Source organism: Medicago sativa, chromosome 3, assembly GCF_051527215.1.
Source record: "Medicago sativa cultivar Bolivia chromosome 3, Bolivia_mono, whole genome shotgun sequence".
Classification (NCBI taxonomy): Eukaryota; Viridiplantae; Streptophyta; class Magnoliopsida; order Fabales; family Fabaceae; genus Medicago; species Medicago sativa.
Window position 1 is genome coordinate 95,498,549 of NC_140751.1, and position 17,635 is coordinate 95,516,183.

General features: G+C 30.5%; 2 protein-coding genes across 2 annotated transcripts; both read right to left on the bottom strand.

The window, feature by feature from the left end:
* Window positions 1-1,302: 1,302 nt before the first annotated feature.
* On the bottom strand, window positions 1,303-2,252 carry LOC146942326 (uncharacterized). Its single transcript, XM_085756289.1, has 2 exons — window positions 1,913-2,252; window positions 1,303-1,829 (listed from the first exon to the last, which is right to left on the bottom strand). The coding sequence occupies exons 1-2, from the start codon at window positions 2,089-2,091 to the stop codon at window positions 1,469-1,471; spliced, it is 540 nt and encodes a 179-aa protein (XP_085612415.1). The 5' UTR covers window positions 2,092-2,252; the 3' UTR covers window positions 1,303-1,468.
* Window positions 2,253-10,715: 8,463 nt separating this feature from the next.
* Window positions 10,716-13,654, bottom strand: LOC146942327 (alpha/beta-Hydrolases superfamily protein). The gene is made up of 4 exons (XM_085756290.1): window positions 12,953-13,654; window positions 12,724-12,819; window positions 12,578-12,645; window positions 10,716-10,985 (listed from the first exon to the last, which is right to left on the bottom strand). Exons 1-4 carry the CDS (start codon window positions 13,577-13,579, stop codon window positions 10,868-10,870), a joined length of 909 nt encoding a protein of 302 aa, XP_085612416.1. The 5' UTR covers window positions 13,580-13,654; the 3' UTR covers window positions 10,716-10,867.
* Between the last annotated feature and the right edge of the window lie 3,981 nt (window positions 13,655-17,635).

Here is a 17,635-nt window from a genome sequence, read left to right on the forward strand (position 1 = left end):
AAGGTTTTTAGTTTCGACTTTCAGCATATTTGTATTAGCGTTAAGCTTATACAGGGGCGAATGGTAGTATAAGGGAGGGGTAGCCCTTGCTACCCCAATTTTTTTTTTTTTTTGAGTGAGTAGGTATATTTTTATATTTAGCTACCCCCAATAATATATATTTAGCTATCCCAAGTTTTATTTTAAGTGAACTAATTTTTTTCTATCTTTATTTAACTTTTGAACTTCAAATTATTTAATCGTCTCGTATAGGAACCGGAAGATTAACACCAAAAGAGATAAATAATAATAATCTTTATAGTTTATCTAACAGTAAAATAATACAAAAATTCTTATGTTTATTTGATCTATTATTTTAGGTATGAGTAAAATGAAAACTATTGACAACTTCTTTAAAAGAATTGATACAAATGATACAATTATGGATGAATTTGAGTCTTTGAAGGGCCGTCGAGTTCAATTTTCATAAATAGCTACTATTAGTCTTTATTTCTTTTGTTGTAGCTTTTTTGGTACAATACACTATTCTAATGTGGCTTTTTTGGTACAAAATAATTTATTGCCGCATCTTTTGGTATAATCCGTTCTTGTTGAATCAAGTGTATATTTTATTAAGAACATTTTATATAAGTAATAGTTATTGTGAATTTTTTTGCCTACTGCATTAGATTAGTTCAAAAAAATTTATATGTGGCCACCTCATAGAATTATCGCTAGCTTCGCCGCTGAGCTTATAACACTGCAAGTATTTGATTCATTCGAAAAAAAGCATGTACATGAAAGAGAAATATATAAAAATGAATGAAAAGTTAGGGAGTTGAGAATCTTACAATGGTTAGCTTGATGTTTTGTGTTAGTGAACCGAAAGATGGAGGTAACCACGGAAGAGAGCAAAATGGAAGAGTAAGAAGAAGAAGAATTTAATTTGCATAAAATACTAATAGTTGGATGAACATTATTTTTTTAAGCACTTGCCTAAGCTCCACTCAAGCTTAGAACCGAAAAAATGGGTTCTTAGAATTAGTTATACAATGACAAAGGGAGCTTCGAACAATCAATTAGATAAGAAAGCCACAAAATTAAATGAAGGCTATAAGAAACAAACATTCATATATAATTGATTGATTAGTTAAAAGTAGTTGGAATGGAAGAACAACAACCAGAAACAAAAGTTTGATCGAGTTGATGCCAAAGCCCCGTGAATTGCATTTGCATGGATCGTAATAGATGGATTTCTCCAATAAACTAGCGGAGTATTCAAACACATGAAAGAATTGAGAAAAATATAAAAGGCATGCATAATGAGATAAACTAAAATAGAAATGAATTAACTTGAAATCCAGTAAACATAAAAGCTTAACTTAGAGTTTGTTTTGTTTGTTCCATGAACCAACAAACAATAACAAGACATACAATACTAGAATGCTTTTAGAAACAGCCTAAACCAACGAACAACTTAACACCAGAACTAGGCTGGTGCTGGTGCTGGTGCTGGTGCTGGTGGCACCGGAGTTGAGAGGATATAAGTTACCACAATGAATAATAAACATAAGCCACATAGAAATGTAAGATACCCCAATAACCTGAGGACGCGGAATGTAGGAGTGTTGATCTGATCTATGTGAGTGAGGTTTCCTCCAAGGCAACAGAAGAAAGCGCAACATGCCCAGAAGCAAATCGGTAAAGAATATGTTAATACAACAATCGTCGTATTGGAATTGGAATGACAGACGGGATTGGAATCACAGACTGCTAAAGCTATTGCTAGTGCCACATAGCCCGCAGCGCAGTTTAACCCAGCCCACCACTTGCAGTAAGAGACGTAAGCCCTAAAATATGAAGAAGAAGAAGAAGCAATCAGAACATCGATCCAAAAAGAGAAACAGCAAATGCAAAAAACAAACTCACTCACTCTAGACCCGCCGACTCTAGAGTTGGCTTATCCTCAACATTGATGCTCGGCACTTTCGTCGAATCTGCAGCGACAGCGGTCACCGGATCCGCCAACTCTAGAGTAAACTTGTGTTCAACTTTGATATTGATGGTCAGCTCTGAGTCACGACCTGTTCCTGCAGCTTGCGACGGAGTCATTGTTTGGTTTGTGATCAAAACAGGGTTTGTTTGCGTCAAGATTCTACGGCCAATTCAACTTTCATATACATAAACATTTCATTAGGGTTTGTTGGTAAATAAGCTGAGCCAGATTCTTTCCAAAAAAAAATAGGGTAATGATGAGTATCCCGAATTTTTTTATCCCGAGATATTCACGACTTTGTTCAAAAAATAAGGGGGGTTGTTTTCTTCGGTCTTTTCCTATTTCCATTTTCAACAAAAATAGAAAATAAACCCAGAAATACGTATGTTTGTTTCATATTAAATTGATTTTAATTTTAATGATAAAAAAACACATTAATATATGGAAATCAGCCCACGTTTAATTACAATAAATATCATTAAGTGACTGTTGATTTTTTTGAGAAAAATGATTACAGTATTCATTTTGCTGCCACTGATCCTCCTTTTCCTTTTTTCTTTTTTTGTTATGATTCTCCATTTTATTTTATTTTCTGGAAAAGGATTATCCTCATTTTTCTAATAGAGTTTAAATGGATAATAATAAAGAAATAATAATAATCTTGACCAATAAATAACTTTATTGATGTCTCTCTCTTTTTCCTTTCTCTCTCCTGTGAGTCGTCACAAAAACCCTAGTTTCTTCTCCTTCATCCACTAAAGAGGGGGTGATTTAGGGGTCAATTTTTGACCCAAGATCACCCCTCTAACTCGTTTTTCTATTTTCCTTTTATTGAAATAAGTGATTTTCACATCTATTTCGTTTTCTTTTGTGATTTCGTCGTCTTCGTGCGACATTGGGTGTTCGTCGTCTTTGTGCGACATTGTTTGTTTTTCTTGTTTCTCTCAGGTATTTGATCGTTTCAGATTGTCAGATCAGCTTCGATTCAGTGCAGATCCAATCAATGACTTTGGCGTCATCCACGTTGCAGATCCGGAAACATGGTTATTCCAGAGATTTAAATATAGTCATATGCGTAGGCATTTGTACTTTGTCAGTTTTATGTTATTAACATGGATGATGTGAGCCTGTTCACAGATTCATTCTTTTTGTTAGCAAATTTACATTATATCGATGTACTCTTTCAATTTGAATGAATGAATATCTTTTATTTTGTCAAAAAAAATAATAATCTTGACCAAAAAAGAAAGAAAAAATAATTATAAGTTTGCAAGTTCTAACCCAACTCTTAAAAATATTGAAATTGTGAGATTGGACATTGAACCGGATTCTAACTCCACCTTCTCCACTTGTGTGTATAAATTTTTAATTGTTATTATCATTTTGTCTATCTAAAAAAAATACAATAATAATATCCCTTAAAAAATAATACAGTGATAATTGATAATAATATATGAGAGGGGATATTTTGACTCCAAGAGTAAGTGTAATAACTTACTCCAAATCTTGACTTTTAATTACAATTTTGATTAATGGTTTAGATTAATTGATATGGTAGGCTTTAATTTCATTCTTTATTGTAGTCAACACTTATCACCACAAAATAACAAAACAATTAATGTCTTTTAATTGTTTTTTTTCCTTCTCCTATTACTTTTTTTGTTTTCACGTTAAAAGAATTTTTTAATTAAGGTTGATGGTAAAATAAGCATCGAAGTTTTTTATTTGACCACAATTTTTTTTCTTCTCCCTTTACTTTTTTTTACGCTAAAAAAAATTGCATATATATTTTTTTAGGTAAATGTTTTTACATTTGTACATGTTTTCCTTATTATTTAATTTAAATTGATGATTAAAATAACTAATTTTACTTATGTTCAAATGCAGGTTTATGGCCATGGTTGGATCAACAACATAGTGATTTACAAGGCATTAGAGTGGCATAATTTTTGAGATGTTGGAATTTTTAGCTCTTGTTATCGAAATTGATTTGGATATAAGAAAAGGTCTGGGTTACTTCCTCTATTATATTGTTTTTTCGTGACAGATTGGTATAAAAATGTGTGTTTACAAAAAATATAAGAAAAGCTGAGGATTATAATGAAGAAACCAAATAAAATATGTTGTATAAAAAAGTAAAGGGAGAAAAAAAAATTGTGGTCAAATAAAAAACTTTGATGTTTATTTTACCATTAACCCTAAAAAATTCTTTTAACGTGAAAACAAAAAAAAAGTAATGGGAGAAGAACAAAAAAAAAATCAAAAGATATTTATTGTTTTGTTATTTTGTGGTGATAAGTGTTGACTACAATAGAAAATGGAATTAAAGCCTACAATAACAATTAATCTAAACCATTAATCAAAATACGAATTAAAGGTCAAGATTTGGAGTAAGTTATTACACTTACTCTTGGAGTCAAAATATCCCCCCTCATAATGAGTCATGTCATTAGATAAATACAATTTTATAAGTTAACTATAAATTGATATCCTTAAAAAAAAACTAGAAATTAATCTGTTTTTTTTCAAAAAAAAAAAATTACACATAGCAATACAATTTCTTATCATAATTAAATTTAAAGCACCTCCCAGTAATGATAGGGCACATGAATGTAATGTTAAATTATACATTTGAAATCAAACCAATGCATAAACATCAGTGAGACAATTGCCCCAAATCTCATGTGAGTAGATCCGTCCTTGTTGATAGGTTGGCGGGGAAGAAGAAACATTTGTTGGGTTTTGAAGATAATGAACAATTTATAAGGTTCTCTAATTTTATGTTTTCTGATTTAAGTTGTCTTTTTTGTTAAGTAAATAACTCTATTGAAAAGTTGGCGGGGAAGAAGAAACATTTGTTGGGTTTTGAAGATAATGAACAATTTATAAGGTTCTCTAATTTTATGTTTTCTGATTTAATTTATCTTTTTTGTTAAGTAAATAACTCTATTGAAAATTATGTGACACCTTGTTAAAGATTTATTTAAAAAAGTGGGATCATTATTATATAAAAATCATATTCTTACCTCTTATTTATAAAATAAAAAAAAAGTACCTCATGTGCGTATAAAAACAAAACGAAATGAATCTATTTTTTTAAAATAAAATATAAAAAAACAAATAAAATCAGATTCTTAACAAAAATAAATAATATTGTGTCAAAAAATTAAAACCTTAAAAATAATACTACTAACAAACCATTTTTATTTTAAACTCGTATATCTTGTGTGTTTAAAAACAAAACAAATCTGTTTTTTTTAATAAAATATAAAAAAAAAATCACATTCTTAACAAAAAAATAAATAATATTGTGTCAAAAAATTAAAACCCTAACTCCCTCCGGTCACATTTATAAGGAAAACACAACTTTTTAAGTACATCCAATAATTAATATATCTAACTCATAAATGTGACCGGATACATTAATTATTCAATGTACCTAAAAAGTCATTTTTTGCTTATAAATGTGACTGGACGGAGTATAGTGTTAGAAAAAATGTAAAGTTTCTTTTGTTGAGAAAGAGATAAAAGTCTTCATTCTTCTAGGTTAAGTCTCTCTCTCTCTCTCTCTCTCTCTCTCTCTCTCTCTCTCTCTCTCTCTCTCTCTCTCTCGTCAAGGTTAAGTTCAACATGTTTTTCAGATTCTTGCTCTTCTTGATTCTTCTCCTCTCTCCAGCCTTTGCTTCTGAGTCAGATCAGGTCATATTTCACAATTTTCAAAGCTATGTGTTTATGTTTATGTTTATGTTTTTGTTTTTGTTTTTGTTCTTTTTATGAGTTACATGGTTGAATGTTAGGGCACCAGACCTTAACAGTTTGCTCACTCCTTTTTCACCATGCACACACGTGGATTTTTATATGATTATGAGATGATACTCTTTTTATTAATTCATGATATTTGATATGTTTCGAAATATGTAAACATGAAAATTCACTTGTGTGTGTGAGTGTGGAATCTTTCACTATCATGGTTTTGGTTTTAAGGAAACATGTTTTATTATATCACAGATGATCGAATATGAAGTTGAAGAGTCTTGTACTCAATCAATTAAAATTAGTTATCTGAATCTTGAAAGTATAAACGGTAACTTCGAAATTTGATTACCGGATCTTGAAATCAGTCCAAAAGACCAAGGATAAAGTAAGTTCCTCTTTGACAATTTACTTATTTGATTTTTCTTAATAATTCATGTATGTTATATAAAATGTTTTGTTATTGTTTTTTTATGACAACTTTGATTTGATTGTATTGTTGAATTTTTAACGGTTTGACAATCTTCGAATCAAATTTGTTTTGCTTTTATATATTTTTTTAAGCTATAAGATGAATTTATTTGAGGTATTCTCCATTAAAGGAATATGTTAACTCTTGAATATTCTGTATTGGGTTAATCATCAGAACATTTTAAACAAAATTGTAGTATGTATGAATTAGCTCTTCATTTGGGAGGATAATGTATTATTGAAATCAAATGTTTTTTTAGCAACATCAAATGAATTATATTTCAATTTAAAATGCAAGAAAAAAAGTTAAAGAAAAAATAATTGAGTGAACGATGGAAACGGAAACATGTTTACCAACAAGTGACCAATACTGTAGGCTTGAAAGTTTTTTATTATATCTATCAATCTATATATAGATGCATGAGAAAAGGGAAAAACAAAAAAAAAAAAATTGTTTCTTCAAACTTATATTAATTTCATGTACTTCAAAACTTTGTTATAGATAATTCTTTGAATATACTGAGGGATACTAAGGGATACTATTACGTACGTTTTTCAAAACTTGATTATCCATGTACTATATGTCTATATCCTATTATTTGTGTTATGCTATTTCACTCTCCTCTCCACTATAACACCAATCGTTTTAAATTGTAGATGCAACTCCAAAGACATGACGTGTTATTGACGTCTTAACTATACATGAAGGGATGATAGGAAGAAAGAGACTTATTGTAGCTATTTCAAATACTTTTCTCTATTGACCCTATCGATATCTATCTTTTAGGTTTTTTCAAAAATATTTGTAGCTACTACTACTTGCTATTTAATATCTTTTACGATAAGAATTTCATTTTAGTTTCACGAGATTCATCACTTAGCAATTAATTATCGCTTATTATGGTTGGATATTCTTACTTATTGTTTTTAATTTTTTTTCTCTTTATCAAATAGTCATATTCTTACTCATTTACAATGGATATGTATGATGTGTCGATCTTCGAAGTTAGCTTAGAACATGGTTGAGTATGATAGTAATTCTTCTATGACTTATGGAAACAGTAAGAGGCTAAACTATTCTGAAGAATAAGAGGTTTAGAAAAAGCCTTATTGTATTGCTCATGGTTTCTTTTGTTTGATTCTTATGTGAGATTCGGTTCTTTGAAAAAAAAATTATAGGCTTAAACACACTTTTTAACCCCCCCTAAGTTTTAAAGTGTAGTGATTTTGGTCCCCTATTAAAAAAAATGGCTAAAGACCCCTCCATGTTTATCCCCTTTTACAAAACCCCAATTTTGACATATCCAATCCTACATGGCATGTCACATACTTAGTTTTTCTACAAATTATTTATTCTTTGCTTGAAATGCTTTGAAGAACATGCTCTAGTAATTATAGGATAGGAGATATAGAAGACCACATGATATATGTTGTAAATGGAGAAAACAAATGAAGAAAAAGACGTAGCTACTAACATAGGAGAAAATGTGGTGTTATGGTGCAAACTCACAATCAGTTTCATCTGTTTGGTTGCTGTTTCACTATGCTTTTCTTTGGTGCTTGATCATTATCATATACAAATAGTGGGTGCTCTAGTATGGACTATGGGCCCTATCCAAACCCTCGACCTCCTTAGGTGCAGGAATTTTGCTCTCCACCCAGCACATTTTGCTCGCACCCTGCAGCCATGCCCAAAATGGCCCTGCGCTAGTTAACTTGCGCAAGTGTAAATTAATGTTATTAACTTTATTCAAGGCTACTTTTTTAAATGGCGCAAGTTAAGTGGCGCAAGGCTACTTTTTTTAAAATTTATTTACTATTTTCAAATTATGTTATTAACTTTATTCAAAATTATTTTGTTTATATTAACTTTATTCAAATTATGTTATTTTCTTAACTTTATTAACTTTATTCTAAATTATTTTATCAACTTTATTTTGAAATTATTTTGTTTACATTAATCTAAATTATTTTCTTAACTTTATTTTAAATTATGGATTCGATATTATTCTTTAAATAAATACAAATATAAATAAAGGTAAATACAACATTAGAAACTAAAAGCAAATATAAAATAAAGGAACAAAATTGAGGCATAAATAATATCTCATTTTATTAATAATTCATACATTACAATAATTCATACAATAAGTTTGAACTTATTCACTATATCTACTTATTTTCTCCTTGGGGTAAAAAGTAATCAATCATCGTGGGGTAAAATAGTGAGCAGCCTTCTTGGGGAAAATACATCATCAACCCTTGGGCTAAATTTAAATCTGGTTTTTTTTTTACCACATGAAGTTCTTTTTACCCACGGTAAAAAGTTTCTGCGGTTAAAAAAACAGGTTTAAAATTATCCCACGGGTCGATCACTTCCCCAAGTCGGCTACTCACTACTTTACCCCGACGAAAATTGATCACTTTTTACCCCAAAGAGAATATTGAAAAGAAAAAAAAAAGAAGAGAAATAGAGGGAGAGAGTGAGGAGGGGGAGAAAGTGAGATGGTGTGAGAAAATAGGGAAATATGTAGATGTATTTATAGGTAGAAATGGGAGCCTAGGTTGTAACTACCATAAATGTGGTAAAAAAAAACGTGTAAAGTTTGTTAAAAACGTGTGGATTGAAGGTTGAACATGTGACCACCGTCCACAAAAATGTCTGTTCTTGTGGACAGACCATCGGCCAACGTGCGTGAGTTAACTCGCGCATAGGCCAGTGGTGCGTGACTTAAGTCACGCATTGCATACAACGTGCGTTAGTTAAGTCACGCAGCGTGACTTAACTAACGCAAGGGTATATTTGGAAGGCTTGCAGGGCGCGAGCAAAATGTGCAGGGTGAAGAGCAAAATTCTAGGTGCAGTTGAGCCAATGCCAATACCCAATGTCAGCTACAGACTCCAAAAATCAGCACGGCTGCGGGTTATGGCCAGGCACGGATGCGCGTTAGTGCTATTGGGGGCACGTGACCCCACTTCACCATTATTTTCTTAACCAATTACCAAGTAATTTTTTATGATGACCCCACTTCAAATTTCAAGTTGACCCCTCATCATCTCATTCTATATACAACAAAGTACATGGATGTACTATGTAGTAATAATAAGTTTTGCTTGCATAATCTTAAACTAAAAGCTATTTTTTTCATAAAAAATATCGTTGTTTTATTAAATCAAAATAAAAGAAACGTCAACGTGTGGTGTTGCCGTGTTAATCTTAATAGGTACTCCCTTCGGTCCTTATTATAAGAAACAATTGATTTTTTTGGTTCATTGTGTAAGTGATGTATATAGTCCATATTTACAATAATATACATGAATTATTCTATGAACCTAAAAAGTCAACTTTTTCTTATAATAAGGACCGGAGGGAGTATATTAACTATTTTTTTCAACTTCTATCTTTCACACCTTCCACGTACGGTACATGATACACGGTATAAAGATATCAAATCAATGAGATTGGTTATTTCACAAATCAACGGAAATTATTCTTCTTCCTTTCAAAATTGCTCATTTCCTTAAAAATGTCCAGCGTGAATTAACATACGCTCGACCTTTCCAACGTGAGTTAACTCACGTTGGACATTTTTCAGCGTGAGTTAACTCACGCAGACACATGAATGAGCAAAAATAAAAGGGAGAAGAGCAATTTCCCAAATCAATTAGTGTTACGAAAATCCTCCTCTATAATAAGAAAAAGTTTCGTTTAAAAAAAAAAAAAACATTGTTCACCATAATACCGTATAAATATGGTGAACACTACCGATTTGTTGTATCGTTGTCAACTTTTTGTGTTCCAATAGCATTGGGAAAAAAATCCTTCTACTTCTATGCTAATTTTTGTAATCTTCTTTATTTATTTGCTTGATGATGATGTCATCATTTTATTGATTATGCATTTATATATTTTTCTATAATATTTATGATAAAAAATCTTGACCCCGCTTATTGAAATTTCTGGATCCATCACTGGTTATGGCGCGCGCACACCTCCGACTTGGGTGCTTGCTTAGCACCTAGGTCCGGATCAGAATTCCACAACCTACCATCTTTATCAAACTGCATAATCTATGTTGAATTTTAAAACAATCATGTAAACCTGTTCGCCTAATGTATGACCGGCTGCAATCGGTACTAGTAATAAAGTTTGCAAGTCATCATCCAATTTGATATATGTAGTTGTCATTTCATGAGGTTTTATGTAACTCGTTTAAAAATGTGTCACACCAACAAAATGAATTTGGAAAAAATTCAACAAGTTTGATACTTTCCTGATCGTGATAAAATAAAGACTAAAAGTGCAAGTTAAACTTTTTAAATTTTATAAAAAATTTACGGAAATATGCAAATCATGTGCATTTCATATTTTGAACGTGATTCTCATATGGCAATCAACTTGTTTTAAAGTGTGATGTAATTATTCTCATTCTTGATGGAACTAGAGAAATGTTAATTATTGGTAATCAAATGTTTGGGGCCTTTGCCTTTTTAGCATCGAAATATTTTGAAAATATAATAATGTAAATTATTTTATTATTTATATAATTATTTTTGACTTGAATATATAATAACAATTTCACAAAAAAATAGTAATGAATACGAAGCAATCATTTTTTGAAGGAATATACGAAACATAATCATGACTTGCAAAAAAGAAAAAAAAAATCAAGATTTCGGTTGTAAGAAATTTAGGATAATATTGTTGAATTCCTCCGGCTTTTCAATTTGTGGCACATGAGATGCCTCCTTTATCAATTCCAATCTTGCCTTTTTACTTATTACCCTGCAATAAGTTAATAAGAAGGCAGCAACTCGTGTAAGTCATGTGGGCATGGTATATTCTCAAGTATCAAGCCTCTCAAACAAAATTTTAAAAATATTTCAATTGCAAATCATTTCAACAAAAAAAAATATATCTTATGATAAAAATAAATAAAAATTGACATTTCAATAAACCCATTTCGGCGGTGGTTTCAGTTAGAGAAATGTTTCATGAACACCCTTTTTTTTCACTACCTCCATCATACACATGCCAATGTGGATGGCTGTTTTGTAATTTTCTTAAAAAAAAGGGCCATTTTGGTAATTTCACATCACCAACACACCGCCCTCAAACCCTTCCATGTGTTCTTTCATCTCTCTCCCTATTCCCTCAGTTCTCTCTTTCTCTCCCGTAAATTCCTAACATAGTGAAGCATACATGAAACAACTCCAAGTCTCCAAAGAGCAAAGAGCAAAAATCAACCATCATCAAATCAAATGTAAGATATTTCAGCTCATTTCAAAATCTATCATCATCATCCTCATCATAACCTATGGGGTGTAGAAGAGTGAGATTGCCACGTAATGATGTCAACTTATCAGAACTCTAAACTTTAATATGGGAAATGTTAACCGGTGTTTCCAGGAATTGGTTAAGAAAACAAATATAGTTGTATGACATTGAAAGTTGTACGTTCAAGTTCTCAAAAGTCTAAAAAGTATTATTTTCAATTTAAAATTTTCTGTTTTTGACTTCTTTAACCAGAATCATGGACACCGGTTAGCATGACCATTAAAATATTTGAGAATTATAAAATGAAATACTCTCTCAAAATAATACTCCCTCCGGTCTCAAATGTAAGAAACTTTTCACTTTTTATATTCATTCAATAAATGATGTATATGGTCTATAATATAGACCACATACATTATTTATTAAATGAATTTAAACAGTGAAAAGTTTCTTACATTTGAGACCGGAGGGAGTAGTCGTTTAAGGTTTGTGCACAATTTTTAAGGAAATGATTAATTGTGTCGATTTCTTTTTTTTCAGAAGAATTATGTCGATTTCTATAATAAAATTAATATCATTTACTAAAATATCCTTATTAATTGTAGTTAGTGGAGTAGTTAAGTTGAATGAAATTCAATAATAAGGGTATAATGGTGAAAATAATAATAATAAATGTTGCATTGATATTCTAAAGTGCAATTATTTTGAGACAGAGAAAAAATACTAAAGAGACACTTATTTTGAGACGAAGGAAGTACTAATTTTAGAGCATGAAATGCCATCGATCCATTGGATAATTTTGGGATCTAGTTTATAACCTATGGATGATATTTGGGCTAAAATTAGTTTATAACCTATGGATGATATTTTCCCTAAAAAAAAAAAAAACTATGGATGATATTTGGGCTAAAATCAAATAATCTAGTATTCCAATTTTATTGGGACTGCTTACAATTTCTTGGCCTAAGTAGGGTAAACCCATAACCACCAATCAATCAATCTTATATCCCATTATGAACTTATTATAAGTGTATCTATATGTTATTAAGGGAAAAGAAAATTGGCAGAAACAAAATATTATGCAGGATTTGGATACATACTCCTTCAATTCATGGGCCATCTGCACGGGAAATATATTGTCATCTTCCCCCCACAATACGAGAACTTCCTGGATATGAGTAATGCGAAATTAATCAGCTGTTGAAGTACACATTTAATTTACTTGTACGGATGCACATTTAGTTACCTGTTGAAGAGGTGAAATGTTTGAAATATCAACCTGTCCTATAGACAATCCATTTAGAAGCTCCATCTTTTCCTTCCTATTATCTGAGTATAATCTCTGCAATATCACACACTATTACATTAATTTCTTCTTCCCTTTCCCTTTTTACCATACGAGAGTTCAAATTACGTATTCACAAAAATGTTACAGTATGAATCAAAAATCAGAAAAGTAAAAAAAGAGAAGTTACCCTTAAGAAGTCCCTCAAGAAAAAATTAGGCACAAAAGGGATTTGTTTAGCGACAGCAAGTGACATCAAATTTTTCAACTGTTGAGGAGAAGAAGGTAACATAAGATCTTCAATTTTGTCCAATCCAGCTCTTTTCAACAACGCCACGTTATGATTCTTTGTCATATTCACACCAGAACTTGCAATAACTACTTTCTCAATCTTCTCTTCTCCCAACATCTTCGCCAAATTATACGCAACTATTCCACCATAACTCGTTCCCACCACGTGGCACTTTTTCACACCTATCTTCTCCAACAATTTTCCAACTGATTCCGCTTGAAATTTCTCTGTTCTTTCTTTTGATTTCGTTGTTGATTCTCCAAAGAAGATTAGATCGGGAACGTAGAGGTTGAAGTGTGGAGCTAGGAATTGAACTTGTTGACGCCATTGCCACATCGCCATAGGACCAAAACCGTGGATGAGAACGAGAGAAGGTTTTTGTGTGGATTTGTTTGTTGGACCCCAAAAATGGAGAGATGTTTCGTTGTCGATGTCGATTTTTTGAGATAAGAGACCGGCGCCGGTGAAACAACGGCGGAGGTAGCCGTTGTATAAGCCGGCGAAACTAAGAAACGATGGAATCATGATGATGATGATTAGTTAATTATTGGATCATGACGATTGGGTGGTTTGAGAAATGAAGAAGAAACGTACAGTGTTTATGGATGGATGAGTCAGGTTTTGTTTTAATTTGTTTTGTTGGGAGAATGTTTTGCATACAAAGATTTTCTGTTGGGTGAAAATAATATTTTATTTATTGGAATTTAATGTAAAGAAAGTTAATTAGTTGGGTTTGGTGGGTTAGTTTTTCCAATCAATATGACCAAGAGTCGTTCTCTGAATTGGTTTTTCACTGTACAATTCAATTCACCCTTTGTGAAATAACACCGGATCGATAGTGTCTTGGAGTACATTATTGATTTATTTTTTTTATTTTTTATTTTTAACTTGTGTCCTTAGTTTAGGGTGACCCTATAAATGTTGTCTTTAACCATTCTAACAGTGTTGTGGACTTTGTGTTTGAAGAGGGAGTAGAGTCTCTCAATTGAAATTCTTTCAAAAAAAAAAAAAATCAATGGTTCCATCTCAGCCATCAAACATAGAGTGAAAAAAAGATAAAATTATGAAGAGAGAATGAGATGAGTTTAATGGTGAAATGAAAATATTGAAACAAATTGATAGGATTTTAATTGAGAGAATTGATTCCCGTTTGAAGAGCTTAATGTTTTTCACAAAATATAACAATCTTAGCGGAGCTATCAAATGGCTTTTGGAGAGAAACTAGTTGTTGAAGTTCATACTTTGCATGAGGAGAATGTTGATGTAGATTTTCTTGCTAAAATGGTGCTTTGTCTCTTCTATTCCACCAAATGGTATGAGGATTTTATTGTGTTAGTTTCTTCTTCCCTCCATTGTTGCTCCTATTTCTTTTTCTAGTCTTCTTTTTCTAAATACATGACAATTTTGTACACCATTCGATTACTATTATGAATAAAAATTAACTTTTTATGTTCATTCAATAAATTATTTACACGGTATATTATATAGACCACATATATCATTTATTGAATAAACGTAAAACATAGATTTTTATTTATAATAATGATCGGATGGTGTAGTTTATTGATGATAAACATATGCAAAAAATTACTATTTATATAACTTTTACGTCTACATAGCTATTGAGACTCCTAAAATATAAAATATGTTGAGTTTCATTTTAACACAACAAACTTTTTACATACTAGCACGGGTTAATTCGAAGTGGGGACTATGTATCAAACTACATTTTAATATTATATGAAATGAGAAAATAAGAAGAGAAAAACTAATGATAAAGTCGACGTAAATGATAAAAGAGCAAATTACTTTGATTTCCCTTGAGATTTTCTTAAATAGCATAGGCACCTCTTCTAACTTTTCAAACACGTCAATCTCCCCTCATTTATCCATTTCAATAACTTTATAAATATACAGTTTAATTCTAGTCATTTTAGTTTGTTTGTATCTGTTTTCTTTTTTCATAATTAAGTTAAATGAGAATTTTTTTTCTTGATTTGTTTGTATCTGTTTTCTCTTTTCAAAATTAAGTTAAATGAGGTTTTTTTTTCTCGCAATAGAGAAACAATAACAACATTTGTTTTTTACCACCAAATAGAATCAAAAGTCGGCAATTATATAAGAGATCAAAGGATAACATAGAAATGAGAAAAAATTTGGTGGATGGACATTGTGATTGATCAATGAAAAGGAAATAATCTTCGATATATCCGTTTTATTACATCAGAGTTTAAAAATTAAATCACCTTGACTGAGGAACAATAAGTTGAGCAAAATCACCAAGTGAAAAATGGAAAGAAAGAATGGTAAAAAAATTAAATGAGTTCATACTCGTATGAAGAAGTTAAGTGCTCAAAATAAATGGAATTAACAAAGTTTAGACTGTGTTATATTATAAGAGAAGTACTTGTCGATTTGATAAAAAAATTAAGGGAGGTTAATGTTTAGTTAAAAAATAGAGCGGGTGTTTATGTTATTTAAGAAGATCTTAAGTGAGGTTAATGTAAGTTGTCTATGATAAAATCATTGAAATAATTGTTGTTAAATATTATGAAGTGGTAAACTAAAAATATATAGAAATATTTAAAATAGTAAAGATTTCATTATTGATAAAGATGTCGTTATGAGAATCGTGTATGAATTGTACAACAATATTATTTAATGACTCATTTATCACATTTTCATTGTTTTTTATAGTCGTCTTTCTAAAAAAAAAATAATTAATAATTTACAATAGTAAAAAATAATATTTTATAACATGACATAGTAGCGTGACTTCTTTGATTCTCTATTGTTTTCAAATATGTTGAGATATGTAGGTTTCAAAGTATCTTGTTTGTCTACACTTTGGTTCTTCAAGCTCGAAAGAACTTTTATGCTTGTTGATTTGTTTAGGGAGTTGTTAGCACTTGGATTTTGATATCGTGCTGATGGTGGATTCATTAATTGTTTTTTGCAGAGGTTCAGTTTTCACCTTTTTTTTAAACTGGTTTCGCGTCCGTGTACGGGTTCGCTTGTTGATTAGTGAATTTTTGTTACAATAGATTTGGTCTATTTACTTGGTCTGATTTATTATGTGGTATCCCCGTTTTTGGTTGTACCTGAGTCACGTCTAATGTCCTCAATCTCTTTGTCTATTTTTTTTATTTAATATAATTTAACTTTTGACTAAAAAAAAATATAAAGAAAAAACAAAGGTAAATTATTTTTAGAAAAGAAGGAATCTTGAAAATGTGTAATTTTTTGAAAAGTAGTTATATGCCTTGTAATAAATATTTTGTATTTTTTTTAACTCTTTAGATATTTAAAAGTTGAATTATAGGAAAATTTTGATTGGGATTAAGATCAAGTTTGTTTGTTCTTTACAAAAAGATTAAGTTAATGTGTTTTATCAAGTGAGTTTGCTTCAATTTGTTTTTAAGAGAAAAAAAATATGGGAAAGTTGAAGCTAAAGACACAAAATGATATAATTTTAATGACATCAAAAAATTAAGAGGAAGTAAGATTATATTTTTGATAGACATTAAGTTTCAGAGAATAGATCTTATTTAATTCTACACTTTTTACTGGTTGGCCACTTGTATCAAAGCCTCATGCTAACAAGTATTTTAACAAGAACACTAGTTTCTTTTTCTTGATTCACTAATAACACTACTTGAAGAAAAGAAATAAATAGAAACTTGTATTAGAAATAAGAATTCTTGAACTTCAAAAAAAGTTAAATAAACCACTTCTAAGATAAAATTTCTTTAATTGTTTTCTTAATAATGCTTTAAAGGTAATCTTTAACATTTTCTTATATAAAATAAGGTAAGTATATGTTGTAAATATTGCTTATATTTCAAAAGTTCAAATATAAATATTACTTAGAATAAGTGAAAAATAATTTTAGTTGAAAATCATAAATTAATTGTAAATTTTTTATTATTAGAATTATACTGAAGTTATTGCTTTTGACCGGTTCTATTCTAACAAACCATTCCTCTATTCTTTCTATGACTCATCAAAGCATATAAACATGTTTTTCATATAGTTACCCATCTATGTAATATGTTGGCATAATTTTGACTTATTAACGTGCTCATCAAATTAGCTTAATAGCATCCCTATATTTATGCTATGACTGTTTCAAAGAAGCTATTTTTATGCTCCCACGTTTATTATTGTGCTATGGTCATTTTTTGTATATAGCTCATATATATTGCTTTGAGCAATACGCAAGATATAGAAAATGATCAATCTGCATATAGTACATGCATACTCCCTCACTTCATATACCCATACAAAAATTATTTTCCCTCATCCAAAATATTAAGTTTTTGGGTTACATCTCCTGATATTTTGAGATAAATTTGAGTTGTTTTGTCACCTCCGGTTATGATTCATAACAGGGAAGAACTGTTGTATCCTGGGAGGATATGCGCTTATGAGGCGGATAAAATCCTCAAGGATAGTGACTATGTCACGCCTCAGATTACTTAACAGTGTGTTGTTTTGTAGGTTTCCTCTAATTTGATTTGTGAAGATTTTGATTGAGCTGTGTCGGCAACCAAATTCGATAAGTTCCTTTACTTTATTTCT